Source organism: Solea senegalensis, unplaced genomic scaffold, assembly GCF_019176455.1.
Source record: "Solea senegalensis isolate Sse05_10M unplaced genomic scaffold, IFAPA_SoseM_1 scf7180000017240, whole genome shotgun sequence".
NCBI lineage: Eukaryota > Metazoa > Chordata > Actinopteri > Pleuronectiformes > Soleidae > Solea > Solea senegalensis.
Genome location: NW_025322299.1, coordinates 4751 through 31395, shown reverse-complemented (window position 1 = coordinate 31395; position 26645 = coordinate 4751). Strand labels below are relative to the sequence as shown.

The 26645-nt window shown below is 40.9% G+C and overlaps 1 protein-coding gene across 3 annotated transcripts in view; it reads left to right on the top strand.

Moving 5' to 3' along the window:
* Positions 1-23955, top strand: part of gabbr2 (gamma-aminobutyric acid (GABA) B receptor, 2) — a 158240-nt gene extending 134285 nt beyond the window's left edge. For 2 of the 3 annotated variants that reach the window (XM_044018461.1, XM_044018459.1), the window contains exons 14-19: positions 11657-11767; positions 14314-14538; positions 14709-14891; positions 15356-15485; positions 21821-21941; positions 23666-23955. In XM_044018461.1, coding sequence (XP_043874396.1) covers positions 11657-11767; positions 14314-14538; positions 14709-14891; positions 15356-15485; positions 21821-21941; positions 23666-23831 — 936 coding nt within the window. In that variant the 3' untranslated portion in view covers positions 23832-23955. The remainder of the gene's footprint in view (positions 1-11656; positions 11768-14313; positions 14539-14708; positions 14892-15355; positions 15486-21820; positions 21942-23665) is intronic. The other variant, XM_044018460.1, reaches the window with a different exon arrangement.
* Positions 23956-26645: the final 2690 nt, after the last annotated feature.

Sequence of the window (26645 nt, the reverse complement as noted above, 5' to 3'; positions counted from 1 at the left end):
AACAAGAACTGTAAGCTATACTGCACTTTAAGTGTTGACTAGTATCTAAATTTTAAGCTTTAGTTTGCTTTTGGTTTAATGTCCTTCCACCTCAGCTAGTGAGCATACAAGGTTAAAAATAAGGTTGTCCACTTTATTTGTGTCAACAAAACATAATTACAGAAAAGCTTTTAAAGCTTGTACTGCAGAAAACATCCGTCCTTACAAGCCGTTTAAGTAGCCTGTCACAAATTACAAAGAATTGCAGTTTGAGATTGAGATGTTTGCTTCAAAAATCAAATGAAAATGTTGTTGATGGTTTTAATTTACCTCATGCAAGTCAATGAGGGTTCATTAGAGACCAGGCAGAATTTCACTTTCTGGCAGATTTTTACTGTAAGAAGGATTTGGTGCAGTTACAAATATTTAATGACAAAATAAATCAGTGGGAGAGTTTAAATGGTGGTCAGTAGGGGGAAAAAAATGAAGAAAAGTAGAAACAGATGAAGACAGGGGCGCACAAGGAAAGAAATAGATGATGCAACTTTCAAAATGATAATGGAATAGAAATAACAAGAGTTATAACAACATATAAAAGGAAAGGTTTATGAGCTGAAGATGATACTGTCTCCATTAAAGAAACAAATTCATAGTATATGCATAGGTTAAGATGCTAAATTGCAGTCTTTATAAATATTAGCCATCTACTCCCTTGGAAAAATAGACAAGCGGCACTCGCAGGTCTCTAGCACTAACACAGTACAGTACACAGTGGTTTACGCTTGTGAATAACACAGCCAATTAAGCAGCCACAACACAGGGCTCATGGCAACTGTTGGCCTCAAAGGACTCAATTATTGCTCTCAGTTTGCAGGGACACAGGGAGAAGTAGAGAGAAAGAGACATGGAGAGACACATTCCTTAAAAGAAGATGGTGTGGTTTCCCTCTACTGGAAGTACAGGGATTCCAATTACTGTCCATATGCAAATGGTTAATCAAATACCATGATGACACCGTGTTCAGAGAATAATGGTGTTGCATTTCTGTTGGGTATATCCCCAGCTGATTGTCTCTTTCTAAACAAAGGATAAGGAAACCATTTCCATGGTTGAAATAGGTCATTTATAGTCTTCATTCTTATTGTGTTGAATCAGTCTTGCATTTGATGTTATTAGGTACTGAAGCGGGAACCATGTGCAAGCAAATTCACACATTCATTCTGTGCACATATCGCGCTCACTCTCGGCGGGTTAAAATGCAGTACGTCCACTTGTTCAGTCAATGTTTAACATGGCAGATAATTTCCGGTAATTTCCTGAGGAAGATTATGTGACATAATGGGAAGGTCTCGTATCAGATGTGTAAACAGGCGGGGGTGTGAATGGAGAACAATGGGAATTATTTCCTGGCGGCACACAGCCTTTTTCTGGCACACATTTGTTTGACAAAGGATGATGGGAAATGTAGTAAAGCAGGTGGAGTAAAAAAAGGCAATTGCTGCCATAATGATGCTTGGCTTTTATTTCACTGTATTGTGGTCCATAATTACTACCACTAATTCACACACAAAGGAAGGGAGCGGAGGCACCAAAGGCTGTTTCTGTGTGGAGCCATACCAAAAATAATAGACAGGGGGCGATTAAGAATGAGATGAGAAAGAGTGGAGTGGAAATAAAAAGCAGGAAAAGGTCATCAGTGAAAGTCATTTTTAGCCTTTCAATCAGCATCTGGAGCAGAATGATGTATACAACATTTGCCAGTGAAATGAGATGTATGATAAGCATCACGGGTGGACGCTTACTGTTAATGGCTCAGAGGTGTGTGTTGTTTCTGGAAGGAAATATAGATTGAAATATGTTGTGCTTGTGTCAATCTGTCATGGAGTGGACTGCCTGTCCTCCTACAGATGATTGGAGTCATCATCAACTGACCTTCTGACAAACAGGCCAGAATGAGGACAGGGATGCCAGGCAAAAAAAAAAGAAAGAAAAAGATGCTACTAAATGAGAAATAGCTGGGAGGGACATGAGAGTGTGAGAGATGGAGGATGATGATGGGGAATAAGAGTGAGGTGATATGTGAGAGTAACTTGTCATATCTGATGGTTTTGTCCCCAACCAGGATTTATGAACTTCTCCAGAACTACAAATCCTGATTATGGCTCTTCAGATAAAGATTGCTACCCAGGAGGTAAAGGGAGAGTGTTTGCTTGGGCTGGACAGTTTCATTTTTTTGGGGTAATAGGGAGGGGCAAATTTAGGCTTATTTTCCACAAATCCTGGGTGGTCTAATATAGTGTCATCACAGTGTTAAAGCAGGGGATTAGCAGAGCAGAATCTGCTTTTGTCCTGTCCTTGCTTCTGACAGGCCTTTTAAATATGGAAACCAGGAAAACATCCTCAGCAGTCAAATCATTTGAGAGATATTTGCACGTAACAGCGACAGCTTGATAACACCTAAGCTTTTGTTATATTTCTTTAGATAAATCAGATAAAACCGTATGTATGTAAACATAGATAATACCTTAAGTGTCAACACAACTAAGGTCTTGTTCCATTAAAAAGCTAAACTGGAAGTGTTTCTAACAGAGGGTGAACAGAAATGCTGCAGTAAATCAGACAGGTCACCCATGTGTTAAACATTGCCGCAGGTAAACATGTCCTATAAGACCTTCAAATTAAAAGTACGAACCTGTAAGTGACCAATTATGAGCTCTTTCAGACTGATGGGGAATAAGCTTTTCCACTCAATAGTTCTAGCACAACTTGGCACAGCTCGATTACATGGTTTCGGTACTGGGCAGTGTCACACAAAACTGTTGTTACTACATTTTATACGCGACACATACCAGAGGATTTTTAAGTATTTTTTACCTGATCTTCTGTTCCACATTGTTTGGTTTGATTCCTGTGTCGGTCGTCGCGCTCATGACTCTTCCAGTGACGACACTCTCTGACCAATCAGTGGTTGGCAGTCCGTCCACGTCATGTTAGTATCGACTCAGCTCTCTTGGAACCTCACGAGAGCAGGTACTAAAAAAAAAGTACCAGGTACTATCACTAATCGAAAAGCCATAATTGATACATACATTGAATGGCATCCTCCGCTCAAACCGTTAAAGAAATGCACCCTCCACCCGGCAGTAAACATATCCCATAAACAGTATTCTCTGCCGTGATATCACCTCTCTCTATAAACCTAATCCCTCAGCACTGCTCAAACTTCCGTAACGATGTACCTACCTTCTCTGCAACTTTGCTAACAGTGACATAAGGCCGTTGCAGTTACATGCAACGTGCAGCCCTAAGCTATAGGCAGCGTGCAGATGGCCACTTTGATGAAAGTGAACGCTATGACGGGGAGTTATGTTAAAGAATAGCAGCTATAAAAACACTTGGAGCCTGTGATGTAAAAAAGGCCTCCGCTCAGCTCAGAGGGAGCTGCTGAGCTATACCACAGTATTTGCATATTCTAATGAGCCCAATGTTCAGGGTTAGCTGCTTACACTAATGACGCATTTAGTCCTTCATAAATCAGTTAAGGCAGCTCCCTACTGGAACCCAGGGAGTTGCAAAGTGTGTGTGTGAGCCAGGTCAGAAAAACCATTATGCTATAATTTTGTAAAAATACACAAATGGGTGACTACGTCTGTTTCTATATCTAAAGTCCCTGTGCGGCATATGAATGTCTGTGCTCTTGTCTTCAGTCTGCGTGTGTGCATGTGTGTGTTGAAGAGGTTGAAGCTTCTGTATGGAATTAGATTTGTGTCAATATTTTTAAACAGCACTTTTCACGTCTGAAACTTTTAAGTTCTAACGTTTGTCAGATTATAAAGATTTGTCAGATTTTGTCGGGTGTCGACGGGGAAAACTTGGGGAACGTGTTCCAGTCGAACAGCCACTCCAAGCCTGTGACTACTTCCGGTCCATTTAGCTGTCGTTCCAAAACTCAGTAGCCAATCATCAGGCAGTTTCCTAAGGCCCGCCCATGGTCAGAATCGTAAACAAAAAAACACGACACAAAGATCAAATCAGGGAGAGCACAGAACAAATGTATTTTCAAAGAATAAAATACAATATTTTTGAATAATTAAATCTATATATTACAGAAATATTGACACAAATCTAATTCCAATACTTCTGTCCCTTTCCTTGAAGTTTCTTTTGAAGTGTTGGTACAATATTTAGATTTTTTTTTTCACCACTGGCACCTCTCTCTCTCTTTAAAAACTTGACCTGACGACATTTCTTAAAGAAAGAAGAGGTAACGAAAAAAAATATATATATACTTTTACAATTTCATCATGCCACTGCCAATGCTGGCTGGCTGGTGGTCAGAACATTATTATTTTTCAAATAGCATTGCAGCTAGTATGAAAAAAGAAGAGAAGGGGATGCTTGAACAAGCAGAAGTATTAAAATGCAGACAGACATACAAAGACAGGTGAGATAAGAATTCTGTAGTTTAATAAATATTACAGTTGAAAGACTGAAGTGCTAATTGAACAGAGAAAAATAATGTTTGGTTGTATTTTTTTATGATTTATTATTATTGGTTTTCTATGCATTCTCTTTCTTTCCTGACTCTACCTCATTGTTTGCTCTTTAATGAGCCGGAATAACATTTGTGAGGATTCACTGGAGTGGAATAACCTGGTCCACTACATCCGGTGTGACGAGGACACGACAGTAAAACGCACTCATACACACACATGCATATACACAGAGAAGTGGGATGGCTGAGACCCACATGGCTTGGATTGCCAGCGGGGTCTTGTTGCTCTGCCACCACGGCCCTTCTGCATGTAGGTCAGCTTCAGCTGGGAGCAGCCGCCTCCCTCACACCCTCCTTCACTTTCTGCAAACACTGGTTTCTTCTTGTCTTTCTTCCGCTCTCTTCTCGTGACTCTTCATACGCAGTAGTTAACCGATAAAATTGAGCACATACAAAGCTGCATTTTTTGAAGCAGTTTCCAACCAAACTGTGCTGTGACAAAAAACTAATTGGCCGCACTTAAATCAGGACATGAATTAAACAACATGAATTAAAAGGGGGAATTTGGTGCATCTCTGTGAAGAAAAAAAAGAGGAAGACAACAATTGGTTGTTTCACGCAACCAAATGCATTATTCATGTGAGAAACAGGTTACAAAGATTAGGATCATAGGTTGTTGTTTTTCAGGAGCTGTGGTCTGTAAATTCAGAATTAGGTTTAGGATTGAAATCTAGCTGTACAAACTCTTTCTTTTTGGCATGAGGTTCCCAATCCAACTGGCGGAGCTCATCAGCCATTATGCACTTCTCCTGTCTGCTTGTCTGGAGGCCATTATTGCAGCTCAGGATTTGATAGAAACAGAGCTCACAGCTTTTCAAATTATTTCCTTTAATTCACTCTGGCACCGGGAAGCCTTTCATCCTCTCTTGTCTGTGAAGGTTCTGTCCGTAGGCAACTGGACTTGCTTGAGTTAAGTTTGAAGACGTGTCACCTCTCATCCAAGAGGCTTCCTCCGTTTTGACAAACTGGTGGAAAAATCCAAAGGGATTTAGACTCTGAAAGCTGGAAACCTGTGTAGGGAGACGTCAGATTAAACAATGCAGATCGTTCACTCCTCTGACACAATTTCAGGTTGTTGGATTCACCTGAGTCGAGGTGTGACAGAGGATCATTAGATCACGTGCCTTTACATGGATGTTAAATGTGTGATTTTAGTCAGACTAAGACAATAATTTGTTTTTTTTAATGTCATGTAAACATGTTAGTCCAACTAAAATTGAGCTAGTCTTAGTCGGACTAACATATCTGGATGTGATTCATAGTCCTATTACTCCTGCATGTATACACTTAGTTAGACTGGAGTTTGACTTAGTGTTTTACACATGCATTGACATTTCCTCCCCGGGATTTGACCCAGACATAGAAGGAGATGACATATAAACTGTGCTGTTAACGGAAATCATATGGCGTCATTGGCGTCTTTCTTCTGACAACACAGAGCCATGCTCCATCTAATTCGTTTCACGATTAACATGTACAGCAGGTACGAAACATACAGAACCACAGCACCATCCATTTTACCGTCCATCTCGCTGTTCACCGTTTGTTTTTCTGAGACGTAAAGGTCAACAGGAAACTGATTCAATACTTTATAGAGATATACAGCACCATCTATGGAGACGGTCAGACAAACACATCCAATAAATCAATTGTTTCCTCTGCATGTATAGTCAGACTTGGCAAGTTGTCCCGTGTCATAGTCAGACTATGGCCTTAGCTTGATTAAAGTGTTAAGAGTTCACCTTTGTTGTTCTGTTGTGTTCTGCTGTTTTTTTGTTCCGAGGTCAGGACAGCATTGTAGATGGTGTTTTAGTCCACCTGCTCTGTTGAGTGATTTTCTCCCGGTTGACATTAATGGCTTTGTCTTCCTTCAGTCCTCTTTTAAACCATCCATCTTCCCTGGCCAGAATGTGAACATTCTCATCATCACAAAGAGTCCCTTGTTCCTCAGGTGTAGGTGGACACCTGTGTGAGCAGAGCTCTTCTGACTCAGGTGAAACCAACAACCTGAAACTGGGTCAGAGGGGTGAAAGGTCTGCATTATTTAACTTAACGACTCTCTAGACACGGTTTCCAGCCTTCAGAATCTAAATACCTGGATTTTTTCACCAGTTATTCAGAACTAAAGAAGACTCTTGGATGAGACATGAAATCCTTTCATCTCTTTGCACTCTGTGCTCCTGACTTGTTGTTTTGTTTTTCTCACTCTGCCACTCTACTTATCTCTTGTCCTGCTTTTTCTACATTCCCTTATTTATTCTTTTTAAATAAATCTGTCCTTTTGACATTTTTCTCTGCAAACTACAGTTTCTTCATTTTTTTTACACAGTCACAGAGATTAGGAAACTTTTTTGGGGGTCTCTTCGAAAAGCACTTTCAACAAGGAAAAGTACTTGTATTCCCAATTGTATCCTGTTTGTTGGACAGTAATTGCATTGAAAGAGCAGAGTCGTTTGAAAATGTTGACTGTCCACTAACTGCCAGGCTTTTAAGTCTTATACTGTTTCATCTGTCTAACCTATAAAATCTAATTATTCTTTTTTCCTGTAATGTGGCAGGATGATGGGGTTGGTAGGGCATTTCAAAGGGCATTTCCTCCACCCATGCCTGAAGTCCTGCATGTGACACATTCTAAAAATGTCTTCATTTACACATATGAAAACAGTTGGTGCTACAGAGGATAATGTGTTTGTGTTTGTGTGACATCTCTCGACAACACTGTATTAGTGTGCATCTCCCTGTCTCTGTGCCCAGGCAAACAGTTGGTGGGGCTGGTACTCTGTGCATCTAACCCCGCTGACATTAAACAGATTACCAATCACAAATCAGAAAATCTAAACATTTGTTATTCCTATTCTAGACACAACATATGACATTGCATACTGTTTCTGGGAGATCTTTCAAAAAGCCTCAGTGTGCATAAATGTAAATGATTAAATCCCTGGAGTAATTACAACACAATTATTCTGTGCAGTCTTTTCATGATAAAACTTTTACAATCTTCCCCGAGGACAAAAAAAAAAATCTATTGCAGAGAATGGTAAAGAAAGAGAGTCATCCTCTATTCTCCATGGCTTTCCCTTCATCATTCTCTTCACTTAAACACAGTACAAAGTGACATAAAGTGCATGAAGTCTAAATCTCCACACAGTATTCAACTCCTCCTTTGTTGCAGTTTTAAGTTTGAGGGCCAGAGTTAGATAATAGCTCATATGCCTGTATGTACAGTGCTTAACAAATGTATTAGACCGCCTCCCAATGTAAGGTTTATGCCACAGCTACCCCAAATTAGGTTTTTGTAATGGTTCATACACCAGTATAGTTTGTAGAAGCTCCTTAACCAAACTGATATTTTGTCCATGAATTTTCAAATGTACTGTTTTCCAAAAAAAAAAAACAGAAAAAATTGTAAAGCACATTAATATTTCTTGATTAAGATGTCAAACAGATGTCCTGAACAGAAAAAGTAGTTTTAGTGATTTAGTGAATGTTTTGCTTGATTAATTTCTGACTTCTCAGAGAAGAAGCCCAGTGAGGACTCAAATTTGGGTATCAAAAGGTCAATTCAGTTTGTTATTTGCCAAATAAATAACACTTACATTTTTAATTTATAACAAGTTTTGGAAAGATTTCTAAAATCTTTATGTTTTCTGGTTTTTATGACCAGTTGTCCAATAAATGTGTTAGGCACTGTATGTAGGAGCACACACACTGTCCATTTCATCCTTACTTGCTGTTTTCTGTGTTCTTGCTCTCCACAAGACCACATAGCCTCATGTTGTAAAGAGAACATGAGAAATGAAGCCCCAGTGTTGATAAAACATGGGTCTATATGGATATTTTTTGTTGTTGTTTTGCTTGTTTTGTGTTTTTGTTCTTACATGCATTTCCCATCCTTTGCATGGTGTCTTAATAATTCAAAACTAGTAAACAAAATCAACTTTCAGTAAGTCAAAGCCATAATTCATCACAAAGAGACAAAGGTTTTTTTTACATTTATACAGAAATTTGTACATATTTGCATTGACTTTCTATACTGCCATAGAATCAAACCCAGGAGAGAAAAAAATGTTTTTTTGTTTGTTTTTTAATGAGCCCTCAACTCCCAGCTTTTTAGAAGTAAGATACAATGAAAACAGGTGCAGAGGAGGAGTATCCACATTGAGTAGCTTTGTCTAAAAACTTTTACCCCCTCCTTTCAATCTCTTTGTATTTTTTTTTAAACTTTTCCATCTGCTCTCTTGTTATTTCTTCATTTCTTTCTTCCTTAATCTTCTCATATCTCTTTGAGGTGGTATTGACAGTATCTATTTGTCTTACCTCACCATGTCCCCTTCCTGCCATCAATCCTGCTATCTCTTTATTATTCCCTTCATTTCACCTTCCATCTTCCATCCATATTTCTCACTCCTATCCCTCCATTCCACCCTTCATCTTTTCTCCCTCTTCCTTCCGTCACCCCCTTTATCGCCTCATCGAGCTGCATCTCTCCATGGACAATCTGCCAGTACTGTGCCCGCTCCAGCCCTCCCAGAGTGATCCCGTTAGAGGGCTAATGCTGTGAAAAATGACAGTGAACCGGCACTTTTACTGCCATCGCCACCGCTTTGGGGCCACCCGCTGCCTACAGCTTCAGTTGCCTGGCAACTCCCCAGACAGCTTCCCCCCAAAAAAGGGAGAGCTCCTGTCTGCTGTGTTGTGATAGAGACCCAAGCCTAATAAGCATTATATCTCATTTGGTCTTATCTTTTTGTTGTTAGTGACACAAGTTTGCTTGGAGCTGAAACTATGCAAAGAGCACTGGTGCAGAATGTGTCCCTCTCTCCCTCTCTCTCTCTCTCTCTCTCTCTCTCCCTCCCCTCTCTCCCTCTCTCTCTCTCTCCCTCTCTCTCTCTCTCTCTCTCTCTCTCATAGTGAGTGAACCAAAGAAAGTGTAACTTCCTAGAGCATGTTGTTAAAAGAAGGTCGCTCAGGCAGAAATTGTAAATATGCCTCAGTGATAAAGATACAGATGATGCAGTGCTTTTCAGTAGAAAAGGGGGCGGGGAACTTCATTATGTGTTTCTGGATACAAACATTGTAGTACCCTTTCATATGGTTTTGCTAAAGGTATTCGAGTAAGTGTATATAGAGTTTTCATATAGGCTGCATCACTGATAGATAACTAAACTTAAAATGTGACTTAACGTCCAACATAAGGAGAAACTCCTCAGCAAACTAATATAATATGCTTATCAATTGGTAGACTTTTTTGTGAAAAACTGACTAGGAATGTAATTAAGTGAAGAATATATCAAATTAGTTGAACACAGTATGCATTTAATGTCTCTCGGAGCATATGTTTAATCTTGTGATTCTACAGCTTTGTGTGATTTTCTGACGACGTGTGGCTGCTCTCTTCACAAAAATTCAAAATCGTACCACTTCTCCAGCGCAGAGAGGATTTCTTCTATTGGCTTCTTCCAACAGCGTTGGCCAAACAAGCACATCTCATGCATAAATCATGTCTGTGTCATGCTCGTTTCCGACGCATTCAAGGACTTAAAAATAGGTTGAAAGACGTGTTTCATGAAGAAAGCTGTCTGAGAAAAAAAAAAAGTCGTGTTTGAGTTTCTTCCTTCTCTGCACTGTGCCAACTAATTATGGTTCCTTGTAAAAAAAAAAATAATAATAATAAATGAATAAATAAATAGCCCGTCCTTGCATCATCTCCTGTCCTACTTTCTTTCTACCGTCACGCCTTATAGAGTGGAAACAGAAAGCAGCTATTTACCAAAACTTAACAAGAATCCTCTGCTCACGCCGCTAAAATACTTGTGAGTGACATGAGCCATGCGGTTGCCATGGGAACTCTCAGACAGGGTTACCAGAGCGCTTTGACAAAGTGTGTAAAATCGCTGCTGAAGCAGTACTTCTGGCTGTTTAATCTGTTCCTGTTTTGAAACATCTGAGGTTTCGAAGCCCTTTTTGGAAGATGCTGGAAAATTTTACTCTGCATCTGAGTTTTCCGCTACGTTGTCGCTGTGTCTTTTCCCAAATGCTGTGTGATGTGTTGCTGCATATGTAATCCATCAATGTTGAAAGGAAAACAAGTCGAGTGCGAGCTGGAATAAGGAAATCTGTGTGAAGGGTGTATTTCCAGGGAAGATGCATGGAGATTTAATGCTAGAATACACTGTACTATAACACAACAATTCAAGGATGTACAGAAATAATATTGTTGACATCTGTTTGTGTTCAGCACATTAGCTCTCTCAGCACCAATTTTCCATTATAAGCGATCACTCTGTGGAGACCCACTAATGTGAAACCATCAAGGTCATACATAAAAAATCATGCTATTGTAATTTCCATTATTGCGAGATAAATGGGAGAATGCGGTGACACAATAACGACATATTGTGAGTGAATAGTGTATTTATAATTCATCCGATCAAAAGCTGTGCCGTGGACGCCCGTACACCCATAAACACACCATCTGCTTAGTCGTTTTTACTCAAACTACACACACGCACTCGTGTGTACCTCAGATAGATCCAAATGTTCTTATTAAAAGCTATTTAAAGCTCCAACTAACAAGGAGTTAGAGGTGTTTAGCATCGTTCGCCCTGTGAGTTACCTGTGTCACCAGCTGCAGCTAAAACACTCTAACAACAAGTGTTGGAGATAACGTGACGGGGAATGAGTGAGAAGCGAAGGTGAAAATGCCATTAATAAATAAGCTTGATTAGTTGTTTCCATTAGCATCGTAAGCGCGGATTAATTTAACTTCAGTCGACGAGCCTGGTGGCCACGATGAAAGACTGTTTCATTACACACCTGGATGTTTGATCACTGACACCCTGCCTTCTGACCGGCAGGCTGACAACAAATATATATATAGCTGTTGTCTGTAAGTGTGACATTGAAACATCTGCGCAGAGAAAACTGTTACAGAGATAAACACAACATGGAGTTTATAATCACGTCCTCTTTTTTGAGCTCTTGTACTGGCTTTTGCTGTTGGTTTTGTCCTTCCTTGGGTTAAATGGATGTGTTTATCTGTCTAACATGTATAGAAAAGTACATTTTCGGATGCTTTATTCAAATCTTTGTGCACTTGTGTGTTTGTGTTGTCTCTAGGCGGACCCCCAAGGCCGGGACATCTCCATCCGTCCCTTCTTGGAGCATTGTGAGAACACCCATATGACCATCTGGCTGGGCATTGTCTACGCCTACAAGGGATTGCTAATGGTGAGAGGAAATAACTCACACCACTTAATGTCTGTGTTAGACTCTTATGTGATGAATGCGCTGGTATCAGGTGATTTGACTCTAAATGGCCGCATGAATGCGAAATATGAGGCTTGACATTTTTGTCTTCATTTTGCTGTTGGTATATGATTTAAAAATGTGTCCTATTGTGTACCTTGAGAGATGTGGCTTTCTACTTGCTACCAACAGAAGTTGCCAAAGTTATTGATTTTCAAAGTTGGAAGTCTGATTTTTGGCGGAGATGTAGATAAGTTTGGAATTCTGAGTCAGCATTTCCATGTCCTGTTTTCCCTGTCATCCAAATGGTGACTTTATTTCAACGTTTTACTTTCATAGGCCAAAATTGCAATCTGCACATTCTCTATATTCAGACCATGTAAGGCTGCAGAAGCAGGGAGCCTACATTCATGTTGCTGTGTACATAATAGAGTCTGGGTGACAGTATTAACCCTTCTGTTACAAATCCTGTCGTCGCCAACAGGATTTGTCATGCGTACTTCTCATTACCGTAACTCCTAGACTGTTAGTAACATCTCGAATATTCAAAAATTATGGATTGGCGATCTGTGACCCTGCCTTTCGCAGAAAGAAGAGAAGAGAAATAGAGCTTTGCACCCATACGCTTACCTATGCATTTGTGACTTCAGCCTCTCAGTACTGTAAATTCCTTAAAGGTTGAATAACAGAACAGCCAGATATCGAAAATAAAAGTTATCTTGGAAAAAGGGGCAGAAGCGCTCAGTCATTGAACATTTTTCTACAGCCATAAAATCGAAATAAATCCAGATTATCATGGTGGTCATAAAAGGATTAAGATCAAGACTGTTCAGCATTGCTCATTGCTCCAGTATAGTACAGATGATCCTGCAGGATCTGAATATTTACTTGCTCTGTATGTTTATTTCATTTCTAGTGTTAATATTTGAAACTTTCACGAGGACACTCGATGGGATAAAAATGGACAGACCCAGGCCTATAAGCTTTACTGGTGCATGTACCTGTCACAGTGTGTGAGACCACTGTCTTCCAATCAAACCAACACACCTCGGAAAAATTTCCATTTCCCCACCACATAGTGTTGTGGTTTTTCAAATCTGTGTGAAGCAGGAGCAGCTGTAAATTATGCAGACCTCACTACATTTATTTTGAGGTGACGAAGAAGGAACGAGACGCAGCAATAAATCATCTTAAAGCAGACTGAGAGAATGCAGAGGATGCTGAGTAAAATATACAACTGGAAAGAAAACGCTAAAGTGGAAATTTAAGGAAGTGAGTAAATGGTCGGGTAACTTTGAAGGACTTTGATATATAAGTCAAAAAAAAAAGTGGAGCAGGTAGAAAAAAGTTAGAGTGGAGTGATTGACAGGAGTCCTCATTTGTATGAAGCATGGAGAAGGACAGCACAGCAAAAATATGCATTAAAGCCAGTCACCCCTGCACACACACACACACACACACAAAGGTTTACACAGCTATTCTTTTTAGGACTTCCATTCATTTGGATAGCCCAAACAAAGCATTATCCTCAACTTTAACCAAACCACAATTCAAAATCCTAGCCACAAACGTAACCTGTTCCTCAGAAATGAGGTTCTGCTTCAAAAGGAGCAGGTTTTGGTCGACACGAGGGACTACTGGTCCTGACAAGGTCAGTGTTTATGCCAGATAAGATCCCAAAATAACTAAGACAAGCACACACACAATCACGTGTGAATACCTACACTAACACCATATCTCTCCTCCGAATAATGCACACACACTCAAGGATCACTCACTAATCCTTGATGACTGCTCCTCTAATTCTGCCCCTCGTCGTTCCACCAGTTCTCATGTAGACTTTAGAACCAGCAGACATGTCTCCTTACACAGCGCACTGTGAATTATGCAGCCTACTGCAATTCTAATGAGCCGCCAGACAATGAGTTCACTTTCATTACATACAAATACTGACAGAACAAACTTAAACTGGTCTCTTCACATAATTTGAGGCTAATGCAATCTTATTTCAAATGGCAATTCCATCTTGGTTAGAACAGTGTAAAATTGACATTATATTACAGTTATTTCCAGTAGAGCATTACTATTACAATTATAATTGTAAAAAAAACTAATTAATTATAAAAACTGGCTATGAATTGTATACGTCCCTCAAACATTTTCATTGTTATTATTAAACTATTACTTAGTAATTACTATAAAAATAAAATGCATTATCACATTACTTTCCCTAATTATTATACTATTGTTACTGTACTGTAATATAACGTCTTACCACTTTTGTTTAATTGTTTGTCAAAACTGTGTGAGTAGTTGAACACTGAAAAGAAGACTCAATTAAAACATGAAGATATAATATAATTTGCCTTATTCAGAAGAAATCTGTGCTTTTAATGTCGTGATGTTAACCAGTACTACTGATAAAATGATAAAATGACTCAGCGAAAGAACTTTAAGCCAAATCTGTTTATTTTGATGCTTTCTCAAAAAACTACTTCATCTCTTTCTTTTTTTTCTCCCTCTGATAGTTGTTTGGCTGTTTCCTGGCATGGGAGACCAGGAACGTGAGCATCCCTGCCCTCAATGACAGCAAATACATCGGAATGAGTGTGTACAACGTGGGCATCATGTGCATCATCGGCGCCGCTGTGTCTTTCCTGACCAGAGATCAGCCCAATGTGCAGTTCTGCATCGTAGCGCTGGTGATCATCTTTTGCAGCACGATCACACTCTGCCTCGTCTTTGTTCCCAAGGTCAGTGTGTGTGAAAGAGGAGCTGAAATAATACGGCAAAATGATGTTTAATTATCAATTCATTCTTTCCTAAGCCCCAGACCCTAAACTAAATACTGCTCAAACAGTTATGTGTTGCTTTTTTATTCTACTGTGCAGCTGTGACTAATACTTCTAAAAACATATTTTAGCTTATCACGATGAGAACCAACCCTGATGCAGCGACCCAGAACAGGAGGTTAAAGTTCACCCAGAACCAGAAAAAGGAAGATTCCAAGACCTCAACCTCGGTCACCAGTGTCAACCAGGCTAACACTTCTCGGCTGGACGGGCTACAGACCGACAACCACCGCCTCCGTATGAGGATAACAGAGGTCAGAGAGAAGAAAACAAACATGTGCTTTTATATTTTACAGGACAGAAGAGTGTTGCAAGGATGCAAAAAAGAGAGTTTTATGATAGTAATTAGAGCCTTGGTTCTAGAAGAGGAGAAATAAAGCACTAATCATTTAACTCTATGGAACTTGATAAAAACAAAACACTAATTCAACTGTAGCAGATCATTCTATTAACTTTTAATAGATCATGGTTAGTTCCAGTCACTGCCAAGAGACCTTATTGTCATTATGTCTTAAAAAAAAACTCCTTGGCACTCACATCAGCTTTGTATCAGCAAAATCTTTACATTACAGCAGACTCAACTATGGAGCCACATTTGTCAGTTTCTGTGAAAATGCAAAATGCCAAGCATCAATTTATAGTCGATACAGTTTGCAAAATAGCGTAATCTATTTTCTGTGTGATTTCTTGAAATAACTGTTTTTCCCTTTTAAAAAAGTTGGACAAGGAGCTGGAGGAAGTGACCATGCAGCTGCAGGACACTCCAGAGAAAACTCCCTACATCAAACAGAACCATTACCCCGACGCAAATAACATCCTCAGCATACGCAACTTCACAGATGGCAAAGGTGAGAAACTGGCTGCATGTGTTCATCTGTGCTATAGCTGGTCACTCGTTATTCTTTCTGATTGAATGTGTGACCCTGCCCACAAGAGACGCTACTTATTTTTCTTCGTCTGTTAGAGAAATGATGTGCTTGCTGATGTAAAACAGCAGCGGAGCAAAACAAGAATCAATTTATTTTATCCTCAAAAGCCATGTAAAAAGCCAAGATGGTTAAATATTCATTAGTCTGTGCTGGTCAGTGCTGCTGCCGGTGGTTAGAAATCATATTGCAGCAGTAGGTAAAGGCCTTAATCAGGTTTTCAGTCCTGCCTCAATGCACTAAAGTGTAATTCAATCTGATGCAATTCTTTATAATGTGCACCACCTATACGAGATCAACTTCCACAATGTTTAACTACATCTGCATAGTGAGTGGCCTAAAGGATTTCATTGCTGCAGCTTTAAGGACTGACTGGAAATGATCTCAACCGCTGGACCTCCTGTCAGCTGCCGGCGAAGACAAGACATAAACAAAGCTAAACAAGTCAAGAATCTCTTAAGATAAGTGAGACCCAGTGCCAGAGTCGTCAGACAGGGATATGGTTTTTGTGGGGGAACCTAATTACAACATCACTTTTTAAACTGAGTTGCGAGTTGAGTATGAAATCAAAGACTCAGTCAGCTACCACATACTGCACATCAGTGTGCATCATTTACACCATGGCGGGTGCAGCATTAGTAAATAAATAATAAAACGTGTACTGGAGTTAGTAAAGGTTTTTCGCAGGGGTTTAGCTCACAGCTGTTGATGTGCCTGGTGTCGCTGCATTTTTCATTGTGGTAAACAAACTGCACATTGCTTACAGGCACTGCTGAACGTAGCTTGTTCAGATGGAACTGTCAGCCCTCTGTAGGCAGATTCAGCAGTTTAGTCCTGAGTCCTTATCCGCAGTAGAGGCTTGGTTTCCACTCCATCCATGCAGTTCTCTCTGTCAGCCTCTGGGTCCAAAGCAGCTACACAAATCAGATGGCTGTTGCGCTACATCCTCAACAATCTCCATCTTTGCACTAACTCCTGCTGAAAGTAGTATTTGTTTTCAGACTTTACGGCGTCACGAGTCACTTGCTTTGGTTTATCAGCACAGTCACACAGAATAATTCTACAGGCCTGCTTAGTCCTACCGTCACATCATAAACAGAACTTGGCAAGCACACAACACGCAGAAGGAGCATTATTTAGTGCAGGGTCGGGGCTGGCAGAGGCGATTGCCCTAAGAAGCTCTGCTTCCTCTCAAATGTCATGAAATAAATGTACTGTTGTATTTACATTTTATGACCAAATGTGCAATAAAGCGCGATCAACTGTGTGACTAGTTCGTTCAGATTTGGCCGTTTATCACAGATCATCTGGCGCCGTTAAAACCAGTGAAAGCTGAGCTTCAATTGATCTCAATTGAGCATAAAATAGCTTTTTTCCCTTTGGTGAGCTGGACTGTGTTTAGATAATTGCAGCAAAATCGTCACTTCCAGAGAAGCTCAGCATCTCTGGGAATCGATGGAGCAGTGAGCGGGCGTAGGCGCATGATGATTGGAGGAACTGTCTGAAGCCACATGCAGATTTTGCCAGTGAAGTGTAGAAACACAGAGCAGCCATTGTGCTCGAGGATATAGCCTATTTCTGTTTGTATATATGTAAATAAAAACACTATTATAGCATTTCCTTATGTCAGTTTTGCGAAATTATTGTTAATTATTATTTGCTTGTTCCAGTTGTTGTCCGTTCGTTCATTTTCATGTGTGGGGTGCTGACAGACATTGTTAATAGCATGAAAAACCTTTGTATGTCCATGATTTAGACTACACAAAACGATCAGGAAGCCCACAAACAGGTGTTCCATCTTACTTTGCTGCCAATCACAAGGCCCTCTGATGATTGACAGGCCTCTAGCATCCCTGACCGTCAAGACACATTCACTGACCTCCAGGAAATCTCATTAACAATACAAACTTCATTCTTACAGCTCATTAAACATGATACAGATTCAATTAGATCTTGTGCCCCTCAGTGTTTAGTGAAACATGTCATATCTGTCTTTCCCATGTGTCAGTTTAGTCTCCCAACTTCTGCCTGACTCCTGCTTCGGCTGTAACTTATTCTATGAAGTTGGGTTCCTCAAATTGTATCAGCAGCATCACTGCTTTGCATCAGGCCCCATTTTGCAGCACGTACAGCAGCACTCTCAGGAGTGTCTTTCTAATGGATCCATCTGAGTTAGAGGAGGTAAAAAAAAGAGGGTGAAACTGCCCTTTTGTTTCTGAGGATTTGGAGCCAAGTATGTTGGATTTGCCTCTCATTAGTGGAAGTTAATAGTTATGCAATGAGTACACTCGCAGGCAAATGTGTCTGAGTGTGTTCTCGGATTCCTTCTGTTACCCTTTTGTCGCTGCATCTCTTCTTTTTTAAGGTTTGCACACATGCTCTCTTTTCAAGAACTCATATTATCTTCCATTCATTTAGGCAGCCTTACCCTAACTTACCCCCAACTATAACCGGTTAATGCTAAACCATTAATTGGCAATTCAGATCTTAGCCCTAAACTTAAGCAGGTCCTCAGAAATGAGTTTCTGCCTTATTTGGGTCACGATTTGGTCTCCATGAGGATGACTGGCTCTGACAAGGTGTTTATGTCAGAAAATGTCCTAAAGAGGTAACAGATTCAAGAACACTCTCCTATTTTAGTCCAAACACTGTCTTGCTTTTTAAATGATATGAGGTTGTAAGTGACGTCTGTGTTGTGAGCACAGTGTTGAGATGTCAGTGCCAAGAGTTTTTTTTAATGAGTAAATAATGAGTTACCATCTGTGAGATTTCTAACACTTCTATATTTATCCTTTAAAGAGCTGAATCCACAGAGCTGCGTCGAGTTTATTATTAGTCATAAGATTTTTCAGTGGTTTCAAAGATAATGAAAAAGGATGAATGTCCACTGTTGGAGCTACACAGTCACAGTTCCAGTCGAGTGATTGAAAGGTTTTGTTTTAAAAGCTCAGAGCTCAAACAGAATGAATGTTGAGGTCTTTGGAGCTTAGTGTCTCTGGAAATCTGCCGTAGACTTTATCATCTGTTCTTTAAAGTGCTAACGTTTTGGAAATCACACCTCTGTTCTGACGTCCTCTCATCTGATGAGCATGAACAGAAAGACGCAACATCTCCATCTCTTAAAGGCTTTAGTGTCCGACTTCCTCACAGGCAGTTGTTGCCAGAGCTGAGATCTTTCCACTGAGGGAACCTGTATGCAGAGAAGTTGTAGTAGAACATCCAGTAGGAGGAGCCCTCTCTGTCTCTGAACAGAACCAGAGCAGGTGCAGAACAGTCCTTTTCTCTCAGATCACTTGATTTACATTATGCTGAAGGGTTTGTTTTTTTGTAGAAATATTAATTGTTAACACCAAACATCCTGCCTACTAGACTTTAACTAGAACTTTTACTAGAAGTGTCGTTGTGTAGGATGTACAGTATGTTGTAGCCGACTGAAGAACCTGACCTTACTACTGTTTATCCTATGGTGGCCTTCAGATGTCATAAAACATAACAAGCCAGTGTTTGTTTTGTTTTTTCTACAATATTGAAACATGGTGGTGGATACCATGAAAAAGGACTAATTACAAAATATGAGAATATTAGTTTTGCTGCTCAAGCCCTGATCACATGTCACTTTTGCTCATGCTACACATGTTTCAGTTCCACACAGACTCACTTTACTCTTAGAGAGAGAACCTTTTTTTTTTTTCCATTATGATAACTTGGAAGAGAGAAGGCGAGAGTTCTGAGAAACAAGAGTTCAGACAAAGAGAGACATTAGCACAGGCGGTGGTACTCGCAGACATCAGTGTGATGCACGTCGTGGAAATAAAATCACCGGTCATTAAGCCTCCTTTAAGATAAAAGGCATATAAAAAAAAAAAAATCTCCCTGCTTGAATCTGATTGTGCTTGACTGTCATCACCATCATCGCTGGCCCTCCTCACTGTAGTAATCAGAATTCATCAGAGAGAGAGAGCTGGTCTTGTGGGCTGTTAAAAGAGAAGAACGCCATGTCATCAGTGATTACACTCACTCTCAAAAGGTGAGACACAACACTCCACCTCTCTCTCTCGTCTCTCTCTCTCTTTGAATATACACCAGTAGACAATACTTGAGGTGTGTTTTTCTGACAGATGAGTCCTGGTTTCAAACTGAGAAGGCAAAGGTCATCGTGTTATTTATTCTACTGTGGTGCATTTAATGTAAAACCCTTTTATACTTACAGTATTATTTATTGATCTTTTGATTGTGCAAAAGATCAATAAAGGTAATAAACCTAAGGACATCGTTTGGGTTCCACAGTTCATTTTTCAGGCTTCATTTCTTAAATCTTTATTGGTTATTTAAGAAATAACAATAATTATTGTTCAATTTTCTGATGATACTCTCTTTGGGTCTGAGTCTGATCACGGTCTTTCCTTGGATGACTTTGTTGGATGGTGTGACAGAAATTGTCTTGACATCGACACTGAGGAGCACTAAGGACATGATTATTGATTTTGGACACAGTGGTGGACACAGAGTGAGTGCTTTAAGAGATCCAGGTTGTTACCGTATTTGACTGCAAGCTAAAATTAGGTTTTACTACTGAGTCCTTTTATTTGCTGGTCCAGCCCGTGTTACATTGTAAAGACCTGCTCCAAGATCATTGGAGTCAGGTAAAAAGATTTGATTTTCCTCTGTGAGAGACAAGCAAGCAAGAAAGAAGGCCACTTCCATTGTTGAGTTTTGCCGGTACTATGCACACATTTTAAGTTTTATATTCCTTCAGTTATCAGGCTGCTGAACTCAGATAGCACTTAATCTAGCATTTTAAACCTTATCATTTTATTGATTGTCCAACTGTAAATGTCTCATGAGACTTCTGTCATTTTCTGTCATTGTTTAATATGTAAGAATTCATAAATCCTCAGTTTGCAATGTTAAAATCACATATTTTCGACCGACAATAATGTAAAACAGCAAAGAAAAAACATCTTTGTATGTGATAAATAACTGAATGGAGGTCATGGCTCGGGTGCTAATAGTTGAACAACCTAGCGGGCGACTAAGAAAGTTACTGTGGTGAAAACAGTGGAGTCAACATTATCCACAGACTAACACAACTCTGAAGAAACACTCTGTGTGGGTAGAATTACAATGCATCAACTTCTAAAACAATCAAATAATAACTTTTAAGCGTTCAGAAAATGCAGAGGAACGAGGTTGTGATCAATACATAATATTATTTCTATTATTTAGGCAGTAGTCTCGTTTCAAGGGAGAACAAACTTGTTGTGTTTGTGTTGGTTCTTTGGTCTGAATCCATAATGCGGTAAATTAATACCTGTCTCTGTGCTTTTAACATGACCCCAAGAGCTACGCGGTTTCAATTTCAAAATTAAACGAGGACGAGTCTGCTGGAAAACAGACCGGCAAGCTCAGATGTCCAATTGGGGGCACGGAGCGCTGTGATCAGTAAATCAGGTCAAAATGTGCAGAGAAATCTGGGACAACGAGAGAGAAGACGGTTGTGAAGAAGAAGAAAAAAAGGTCACTCACCTCGCCAGAGACAATCTTGAAAAAGTGATGTTTGTTCACATCAATTCTTATTGTTTTTTAACCTCATCGACCGCGGCATCTCCCGCGACAATCGCGTTAGGAATGATTTGTTTTGTCCACCTAACTTCTCCGCTTGTTCATGTGTTTCGTATTTTTCACTTTTACTTATCCTCTGAATTGGTTTCTCACAGGTGCTACTTCTGTTGTGTCCCCTTTTGCAAAAGTAAGCTTTTTATCTCCAATCCACTCCAACAACAACGGCTGAAACATCAGAGATAAACAAAAACAAATAAAATATAAAAACCCAAGACCTAATAGACCTTGGAATAAACAGTAAAACATACAATAAATCAATAAAATAAAATCTTCCTGTTTCAATTTCTTTACCCCTGCTGTATATTTTGGGTTTTTAATTATTGTCCATCACTTTGAAAGGTGCAATATAAATAAGGCTTGTATTATTATAATTTAGAGCCGATAATACGTGGTCACAGGAGACGCATCCGGGTGTGAACAGTCGCTCTCAGCGCTCCTCACACTTGATTGGGTCGCTGAGGACGAAGTGTTAATAACCAGGACCTAAACGGTCCCTAAAGACATTTCTCAGGTGCCGCTCGTGTGCAACTTACCACAGCTGTGCCCAGCACCTCTGTGTCAAGTTGCTTGTCACTTTTGACAGCCCACTTGACTCAGTCTATCCTATCTAATGGTTCCTACACGTGTTTTCACAGCAGACGGAGAGAAGTCGATACTGAAGAACCACCTGGAGCAGAAGCCTCAGGCCCAGTGGGGCTCCATGGATCCTTCCAGAATAAACAGAGGTCCCCTGGAGGATATCAACTCACCTGAACAGTGAGATCTCCCTTTTCCTCAGCACTTCACCTCCCCCCTCCCCCCTCCTCCCCTCAGTCTTGTCAGCTTTCTCATCAGACTACATGTCACATGTATTGCAACCACCAGCAGCTCTCAGGCGGTTGCTCTGGCAACAGAGATCTGTGAAAGCATGGACTGGCCCTGTACTTTTCCTCTCCCACGCACGCCAACATACAAATAACCACATAGAGTGTATGTGCGCTCTGTTGGCTAAACTCACATGCAAACACCGGCACGTTTACATGCACAGTGTACACACGTTTACATGCCGCTCATTTGTTTGTTGCTCCACGTTGTAAAAGAAGATCCACTTGGACTCTGTGCAAACACTCGCGCAACAAATGCCTTATTATTCATAAGGTGGCAAAGCTGAGGGATGTTGACTTCATCAATGTGGGGGGGGGGGAGACACTTCATGCATCACCGAGAGCTCCCACGCCCTCCCACAATCATTTAAGCAGAACCAGGAGAAGAATGCACCATGTAGTGGCACAGATGAGAGAAAAAGAGACGGCAGACAGGGTGGATAAAACACAGAGGGGAGGGCAGTTAACGAAAAGGAGATGGATAAAGAGAGAAGGATGTTTATGGAGAGAAAGAAAGACAGTTGAGGAGACGGAGAGAGAGAGAGAGGAAGAGGGAGAGACTCGGAGGCTTATGTAACCAGTGATTTACAGCTTGCATTGAAAACAGCTCTGAAAATAGACAGGGAGGAGAACAGAAGTAAAGGAACACTCAGAGCTATTCCCATGCTGCATGAATGTTTGATCACATGGAGGGAAGAGAGATGAAGAGGCAGCGTGCGAGAGAGAGAGAGAGAAAGAGAGAGTGACAAATATAAAGAAGTTAAAGGTAGAGGAGGACAAACAGTGTCACGGTGCATGTAACTGCCGAGTCTGGCGTCTGTTATTTCAAAATAAATAAATAAATAAATAAATAAGCAAGATCAGAGTTAGAAACAGGTCAGAATAATTGACGGAGCCGGGGGAATATTCCTCAGGCCAAGTCAGGAGAATATTAATATTTCAAAGTTCCTCCTAATTAAGGCATTTTTCTTGGTCTGTCCCTGACTGAGCCTGAATTTCAGTCGCCTTTTAATTTTTTTTTTATTTTTTTTTTTTTACATAAATGGCTACATGGTTGCATAATTTTATTGCAAATGGCTGGCAGTGGCTCTGGCAAGGCAGGGTGTGAACTGTCACACCATGTGGAAGCATTTCTCTGTGAGATGATCCCAGAAGCTGCGAGGCACAGTGGATTAAGGACTTAGTAAAGAACAGTGAAGACGGGGGAGCTGAAGAATACAAGGAAACAATTAGAAGAATTGCTGAATTGTACTCGCCTGTCTGCCTGTAATCATCATTTCTGTGCGTCTGCCCTTTGAAGTTGTGAGGATGTGTGTTGTCCCCCTCGTGTTATCCTTGTATCTCCATCAGTTCTTTGAAACGACATTAAGTCATTACAGTTAATAGCTACGTGTATTATTTTATCATGCACACGCACACACCCAGTTATGTCAAGGAAAGGCAAGAGTGCTAACCACTGCACCAACCGCGTTGGCCCTTGGTAACGATCGTATTTTGCAAAATGGCTAAAAAAACGAGTTAAAATGTCACTAAGAGAGTAAATGTATTAAAGTAAGTGTACTTGGTTACTTAGTGATTCTGCCTCTTACGTCGTGCTTCACCTTTCTCCGTCTGCAGCATACAACGTCGACTGTCCTTGCAACTTCCCATCCTGCACCATGCCTACTTACCTTCCATAGGAGGGATCGATGCCAGCTGCACCAGCCCCAGCGGCAGCCCTGGTTCCAGCCCGCGCCACAGACACATGCCCCCCTCCTACCGGGTAATGGTCTCTGGCCTGTGAGCTTCACGCACTCCTCCGCCTGGCTCTTTGCAGAGGAGACTAACATGGTTCCTTTTTTTGTACAACGAATAGACTGATATCATCAGCATAATGTGCGTATTTTCGTCTTGAAACAAAGAGGACGGGGAGGAGAGAGGGGGGGTGGGCTAGGTTTCACTCTTTGCACCTCTTCACCCCGGCCTCTCTTGAAAACTGAAACCCTCAGTCAGGAAGGGGTGGGAGGAGACAGAGTGGGCACTGGATGACACGATCAGGTCACAGCAGCGCCCCCTTGTTCATCTGCTCCCCTCGCCTATAGGCATATACACACATGCACCGCACACACACACACACACACACACACACACACACACACATGCATAAATACACCTACACCCCAACAGCAGTGCAGCAGTGGACCGACCCTGACCTGACGTGTAGCCTTATCTGCTTCAGAGGGGATTGTCTGTTCCTGTTCCTTATCTGTTGTACGTACTGTATGTGCTCGCCCAAAATGTCTAACTTGAGTATTTCACTGCTTCAGTGACTGGACACCAGTGTGGAAAAACGTGGAATTTACAAAAAAAAAAACAGACAAAGAAAAATCATCCAACATACCCTAACCCCCCCCCCCGGTTCCATTTCCAAACCTCATAGAGACGTGTAAATATCATGGATTCTGACTTTGACGTACTGTAAGCTTTGTATATGGTGTGAATGGACAATTAAATGGGTTCTCAGTGTGGAGTTTGTTACAGAGGCCAGGTTGTCATGACAATTTCAAACGAAAGCTTTTAACCATGACACTCTTAAAAATAATTGGACGCTTATGAATGAGCTACAAATTAGTTTTTGTAACTGTTTTTTTGAGGGGGGGGCAAAGTAAGAGAACGTCAAAGCCTTTGAGTCAGAGAACATTGAAAAGGCTCCAGTGGCCTAAACTTCCACTGTGGAGTAACTTGCCCACGGCTCTTCTTCTTTTCCCACCTTGCTGAATTTGCACCACCAGTTTCCGTGAAAAGATTTCACCTCCGATTTTTGCAAAGCTCGTCTCTATTTTGCAACTCACGTGATATGTCCTCAGAAAGCATGTTCAACTGAATATTGATGCTATGCCTTCAAACAGGTGCGTATATTAGAAATGTAGAGCTCAGGCACCACAAGAGTGTTCCACAGTTGTATTTAACGTGTGTGTTAACATGCCAGGAAACGATGCACACATCCACATGTACACGTCAAAGTCTAAAGAGAGAGCACCTTATGAGGGCGGTTTTCAAACACGTGAGGGGTCTGGTCATATTGAACCACGCAGAGTGATCCATACAGACTGCCGCGTTCATGTCCGTGGAAAGGACGTAGATCTACCACTTCCACGGGCAGCTGGGATTAAATGGCGGATCTGAATTTTCCAAAAAAAAAAAAAAAAATCATCAGGAGAAACACACCGGAGCCTCGTGTCACAAAAAAAAAAACCCTGTCCAGCTGTAGCTTTCAGTTCCAAGGATGGTGATGACACCGCTGCCGGTCACAGTGACCGAGCATCAAGCACAGGCACAGGGCTTTTCTTTCACAGGTGATATTGAGTGTCAAGAAAAATCACTTCACACTTAGCAACGGTGAACATACCTCAGTTGCTATGGAAATGTCATTCGATGCCATTAAGAAGGCTGCTCTGAGCGAAACAGTCATGGACGCTATTGTCTTCTTCTTTTTTCCCTGTAAAACTGTCCTCATGCAGGAGACGAGCAAACAAGGACTCCGGACAAAAAAAAAGAAAGAAAAAAAAAACAAAACAAAAAGGACTTTTTATTGTGTGCGTGTGTGAGACGGTTTGTTCTCAGCATATGTTTCACCATCGGTGTCTTGGTTTTTAGTTTTTAAGACGTTTGTTAAGCGCTGTGCCTGTTGTCTTATATTGTAGCCTGCAGGACCCACGATACACACAAGACGGGGTGATAACGGCGTCAACCCAGCAAACAACAGCATTGGCCACACATCTGTAAATTGTATGTGTCATAGATTTATTGAAATTGAATGCCTCAATGCATGGGACAGTGCGGGAGGTTGGTGTCTGATCAGAAACACCGCGTCTTCTGTCATTTGAGGACACAGAGTCGGAGAGCCACCTGAGCTGGCTGGACATATGAGCATGACTCGCCGTGAGAGCTCCTCCCCCTTACTGTCCCCCGCCGAGCACAGGAGCGAGGAAATCCCGAGCACAGATCTCCGAGGGGTCGCGACCTTTCCTGCACCTTTGTCCAGCGAGTCACTGTCACTGGACGAAGCAAGTGAGAGACATTGTCAAAAAGGGTTGGGTCTTCTTTTAGGGGAGAAGAAAGCCCAACCGCACATTTTATATATTACATTATATGTGATTGTGTACAATTTGCTGATACCCTGACGATGGTGTCCATGTATGGAATATTTGGTATTTGGCTTTCTCAAGATGGCATGAAATAAAATGTATAATTCACAGAGTTACCTCTGTTTTTGCAACCGACGTGACAAATCCACTCTGTTCTGTCCTTTCGCCTGCAGTTGTTTTGGTTTTTTTATGTTTATTTCCAGACAAAACATTGGTTTAAAGTTAGTTTTTTTTTTTTTTGGATCAGCTCACACGTGTCGATGCCAAGATTCTCAGCGACAAACTCATCGTCGTCGTCATCTGCTAATGGTTCAGTCGCCATTCACTGAGGGCAATAAAGTCAAGGTGGTAGCACATGATGGATCTTAATAAGACTCTTCTGGCATTTTCCAAAATTACAAGGTTACATTTTCACGAGTCCACATCATCAGGTGTTTGTCCTAGTTTTTTAAAAATGTGCCCTGACATTT